Source organism: Rhinopithecus bieti, unplaced genomic scaffold (genome assembly GCF_001698545.2).
Source record: "Rhinopithecus bieti isolate Rb0 unplaced genomic scaffold, ASM169854v2 scaffold_83627, whole genome shotgun sequence".
In the NCBI taxonomy this organism is placed as follows: Eukaryota; Metazoa; Chordata; class Mammalia; order Primates; family Cercopithecidae; genus Rhinopithecus; species Rhinopithecus bieti.
The window spans coordinates 1-5191 of NW_016830766.1; the positions used below are offsets into that span (position 1 = coordinate 1).

Genomic DNA, 5191 nt, shown 5'->3' on the forward strand with positions numbered 1-5191 from the left:
ACAAGGGACAGACGAGAGAGCTGTGAGTAGTCAGGTGCATGAGACCAAAAGCTGTGTTTAATAGACGATAGATGTTTCTCTGGGCCTCCTGGTGAAGAAAAAGAGTAGTTTGCATTAAGCAACTCTCCCCCTGGGATTCTCATTTCTCCCTCCCCACTGTGTGACTGCTTACTCCTCCAAGTTCCACTCACCCCACGATGGTAGGGACCAGGTAGCAGGCCCCACGTTATTATTCCCCGCCCTGAATATTCATCTTGTAGCAGCTCTGCCGACTTCGCGCCTACCCCAGAGAAGCCATCGTGCAGGTCACACAGGATCTGGAAGCCCTGAGCGGAGGTGAGTGATGAAAATAGTTAGGGAGTAGGATGAGAAGAGCTTCTACCCTGGAGTGCACGTTGCCACGCCGCTACCTGCAAGTAGTCACATTCCTCCACGTAGAAGTGCAGCCTGTCCTCCAGCTCTTCCTGGTACTTGGGTTCCTTTAGGACACTTTCCCCTTGGCCAAAAGCTTCCAGCCGACCTGCTTCCCTGCCACAAGTAAACACAATCCAAGACTTACATATCTTCTCTCAGCTCCTCAACCTCTTGTCCTGGGGAGGGCAGGAAAGATGGCCTCAAGAGCCTCATCCTGCATTGGTGGGGACCCACATTTCTTGCCTCACAGCCTCTGGGGTCCCCATACCCATCGTGGTTGTACTTCTGAATCATACAGATGCTCCGGGGATGGAGATGGACTCTGAGGAAGTCTGACCAGACCCTGATGCTGGCCTCTGTAGGGATAAGTGGTTTTGGAGTTGTAGCGGTGGTGAGTGGTGGGGAACCTGAAGACAAGCAGAGGAAATGTACCTTTCTCCACGTTTCTGCTCTACCCAGACCCGCATCCATCAGTATCTGGAGAAGTCTCACCTTTGCCATTGGGAATGGATTTGATCCTCCAAACACCATCACTACTCAGCACTCCCTGGGAGGGGTGAAAAGATCTACATTTAGTTCCAGGCAGTTTAGAGGCAAAGGTTGGTTCATCCTTCTTGAGTTGGCTGGCCACACTGCACAGCCTCCTTTCTGTTCACCGAGTCGTGGTCCTTAGGAAAAGACGTGCTTTTTCCCAAAATATCATTCCTACGGGACATTTAAAGGATTTAAAATCCCCTTTTACCTGCCCCCTATGGAGGCCCTCGGGTTGTAGGCCACTGTGTTCTAAAAAGTCAGGGCAAAGGCCCGGGCGCGGTGGCCTCCAAGCCTGGTAATCCCAGCACTTTGGGAAAGGCCCGAGGATGGGGTGGATCACCGAGGGTCAGGAGATCGAGGACCATCCTGGCAAACACGGTGAAAACCAACCGTTCTCTACTCAAAAAATACCAAAAAACTACCGGGCCCGTGGGGGTGGGCCCTTTGGTAGGTCCAGCTGCTCGGGAGGGCCTGAGCAGGAGAAATGCGTGACCCCGGGAGCGGAGTTTGCAAGTCACCGAGAATCCGGTCCCACTGCACTCCAAGCCCCTGGCGACCAGAGCGAGAACCCGTCTCAAAAAAAAAAAAAAAAAAATTCAGGCAAGAAGGCCCTCAACCTCTCACCAGAAAGTCCTGGAAAGATAAGGGATTCTTTGGAACAGGAGGTTTCCTCTTTGTGTGTGGTGAGCCCCCTGCCTGAAAAGAGATTTGGAGATTGATCCAAAGAAACCGCACTCCTGATGAGTTCTCCTGCGTTGTGTGTACGCATTTATGTTTTCCCCACCGCTTATCGGCAGCAACCATCAATTACACACCCATGGCTTATTTGCCAGCATGCCAACTGTGTTTGTCCCCTCGTAGAGTCCCCCCCCTTCCTCCTTTTAGGGGAGCTCAAACTAACCTGTTAACAGAAATAACTCAGAGCAAAGTTTAGGTCCAAAGCCTGGGGGCACCCTCCCCCTTCTAAGCCAGACTTCCTCTGATCACCCTGACCACCTTGCTGTCACCATCTTCCTCCAGCAACTGTGGCTCTTCACACCCTTTCCTGGGAAATATACACTAGTTTGGGGGAAAACCTGGCCCTAGGAAGAATGCCTTAGCTTCCATCTTTCCGTTTCCCAGCTTAGTCATGTAGCCTTTGGGACCCGGCGCAAAAACCACATCTTAGCAGTCCCACAAGTAAAGTGTCTGTTAAGCCTGCACTGTCTCCAAGGCCTACCAGCCCCCATTTCCCGAGATGGTCTTGAGCAACCTATCGGGGCCCCCCTCCAACGTGCCTGGCATGTTGTGCCAGCTCCTCATCCTCCAGTCCTTGTAGCTCAGTAACGTGGGAGGGTCTTTTGAAGATAACGGCCCCAGCGCAAGGGACTCCGGCCTCGCAGAAGGGGGAAACACAGGGCACTGGGCCCGAACTCACCACCTCAACCTTCAGATCCATGAAGAATGAAAGTCGTGGCGTGTAGGTTATCCCTGCCCGTGCAGCGTCCGGCCCGTACGATACAGGAACGTTCCGGGGCACAAGCTCCTCCCGCGACTCCCTTGGCAAATCGGTTGCCTCGGCCCAGCCGGCAGCCAAATCCCTGGGGAAGGCCAGAGGAGGAAACCCGAGGCAGGCCGCCGCTGCAAGTCCGGGACCTGTAGATCCGAAGGGGTCCTCGGGGGGGCCAGCTTGCGGCCGACCTCCACCTGCTGGTTCCACCAGTGCGCCCACCGAACCGGCAAAGTAGGTCCCCAACCTGCAGTGTGAAGCACTTCCGGGCCCCGCCCCCGACCCATACTGCCGCGGCATTCCCCAAGGGACCGCAAGCGACCCAGCCCGCCCGCCTCGCCTGCCTCCTAGCCGATTGGCTTGGCAGGCGCGTGGGCGGGTGTCATTCTCCTTCCGCGACCTTATTGGTTCCGCAAACACATCCTTTTCTATTGGAAGAAACGATTCGCCGATTCCTGCCTCTTCCCAGACGTGGCCCAGTCCGGCTTCTCTGTGGTTGCCTGCGAGGGCCGGGGTCCAGGGCCCACTGCCTTTTGCTTCCTGCTTCACGTTGAGCCCGGCTGGGCGCTTGCCTCGGCCGCTTGAAGCCGGCCCGCCCGGTCGCGGGCCCGAAGGCTCTTCCCTCGTACTTCCCCTGAGGTCTTATCCCTTCTCCACAGATCTCCGCTGGCTGTAGCTTACCCGGGCCAAAAATAAAACTCGCACCAGAAAAACGGAAGCTCCCCTAAAGCCTCCCATGCCCTCTCATGTCTTCAGAAGTCACGCGGATCACGACTAATATGTGGACTGGCCTAGCTATCATATCTCTATCATTTACATGTATTTATCTATCTCCGGTATCTAATACCTTATGTAAATAGAGTCTGTATCTGTTGGCGTCTTTTGTTCAATATGGTTTATGTAATTTATATTTTTGTGTATGTATTTTTCATCGCTGCACCACCACTGATCTATTCTAAAGAAAGAATATATTCTGCTGATAATAGCTTTTGGGATTGTTTCCTATTTGGGGCTATTAGGTGCTATGATTAACATCCTTGTGTATATTTAGAACGATAAAGCAAATATTGGCCCGGCGCTAAGCCTCATGCCTGCATTCCCAGGTTTTGGGAGGCTGAGGCAGGAGGATCACTTGAGTCCTGAAATTCCAGACTGGGCAACCTAGTGAGACATCCGCCCCTGACACCCTATAAAATAATTTTTCAAAAAGGCAGGCAGCTCACATCTGTAGTCCCAACTGGAGGATGAGGTGGGAGGATTGCTTGGGCCCAAGAATTCGAGGCTACAGTGACCTATGATCACACCACTGCACTCCTGTCTGGGCGTCAGAGAGAGACCCTGTCTCAAAAAAAAAAAAACGCCAGGCGCGGTGGCTGGGTGTAATCCCAGCACTCTGGGAGACTGAGGTGGGCGGACCACCTGAGGTCGAGAGTTCTAGACCAACTTGGCCAACATAGTGAAACCCCCTCTCTACTAAAAGTACAAAAATTAGTCGGGCATGGTGGTCGGCGCCTGTAATCCCAGCTACTCCGGAGGCTGAGGCAGGAGAATCACTTGAACCCGGGAGGCGGAGATTGCAGTGAGCTGAGATAGCACCACTGCACTCCAATCTGGGCGACAGATCAAGACTCCGTCTGAAAATAAAAAATAAAATCTTAGACTCTCTTGTCTATTCTGAGCTCTTTGTAATTCCACATTTATTTAGTCTTATTTATTTATTTAGAGACAGGGTCTCACTCTCTTGCCCAGGCTGGAGTGCAGTGGTGCAATCTTGGCTCACTGCAGCCTCAACCTCTTGGGCTGAAGCGATCCTCCCACCTCAGCCTCCCAAGTAGCTGCAATTACAGGCATGGACCACCACACCTGGCTAATTTTTGTATTTTTTGTACTTATGGGGTTTCACCATCTTGCCCAGGCTGGTCTCAAACTCCTGCGCTCAAGCGATCTGCTCACCTCAGCCTCTGAAAGTGTTGGGATTACAGGTGTGAGGCACTGTGTGCAGCTACCATTTCACTTATAAGTATGATGTGGGCTGAAAAGTTTCTGTAGGTACTCTGGCAGTTTAAGGAAGTTCTGTATTCCTGTTTTGCTAAGAATTTTGGTCATTAATAGATTTGAATGCTTTTTCAGCTTTCTCCACACTGAGATAATTATTTTATCCTTCCTTTGTTGCACTAATGAATACTTTACATCGTCTGATTTTCATGTAATACTATCTTGCATTCCTAAAATTATCCCAAACTCATTTATGTTGATTATCGTTTTAAAATATTGGATCTGGGTTTGGTGTAGTGGCTCATGCCTGTAATCCCAGCACTTTGGGAGGCTGAGGCAGGTGGATCACTTGAGGTCAGGAGTTCGAGACCAGCCTGGCCAACGTGACACCCCCCCCCCCTTCTAAAAACGCAAAATTAGCCAGAGTGTCGTTCTGTCACCGAGACTGGAGTGCAATGGCACGATCTCAGCTCACTGCAACCTTCACTTCCCAGGTTCAAGTGATTCTCCTGCCTCAGACTCCTGAGTAGCTAGGACTACAGGCACACGCCACCACACCTGGCTCATTTTGTATTCTTAGTAGAGACAGGGTTTCACTATGTTGGCCAGGCTGGTCTCGAATTCCTGACCTCGTGATCTGCCAGCCTCAGTCTCCCAAAGTGCTGGGATTACAGGCGTAAGCCACTGCACCTGGCCAATTTTAATATTTTTAAATTTTAATATTTTTTAAAAATATTTGAGACACGATCTCACTTTGTC

The 5191-nt window shown here is 51.6% G+C and overlaps 1 protein-coding gene across 1 annotated transcript; it reads right to left on the reverse strand.

Moving 5' to 3' along the window:
- Positions 1-4: 4 nt before the first annotated feature.
- On the reverse strand, positions 5-2737 carry LOC108524499 (protein misato homolog 1-like; the record flags this gene model as incomplete). The annotated part of the gene is made up of 6 exons (XM_017865617.1): positions 2222-2737; positions 907-961; positions 683-821; positions 411-528; positions 192-326; positions 5-88 (listed from the first exon to the last, which is right to left on the reverse strand). Coding segments are annotated over exons 1-6 (1047 nt in total), but the record flags the coding sequence as incomplete, so codon positions are not given.
- Between the last annotated feature and the right edge of the window lie 2454 nt (positions 2738-5191).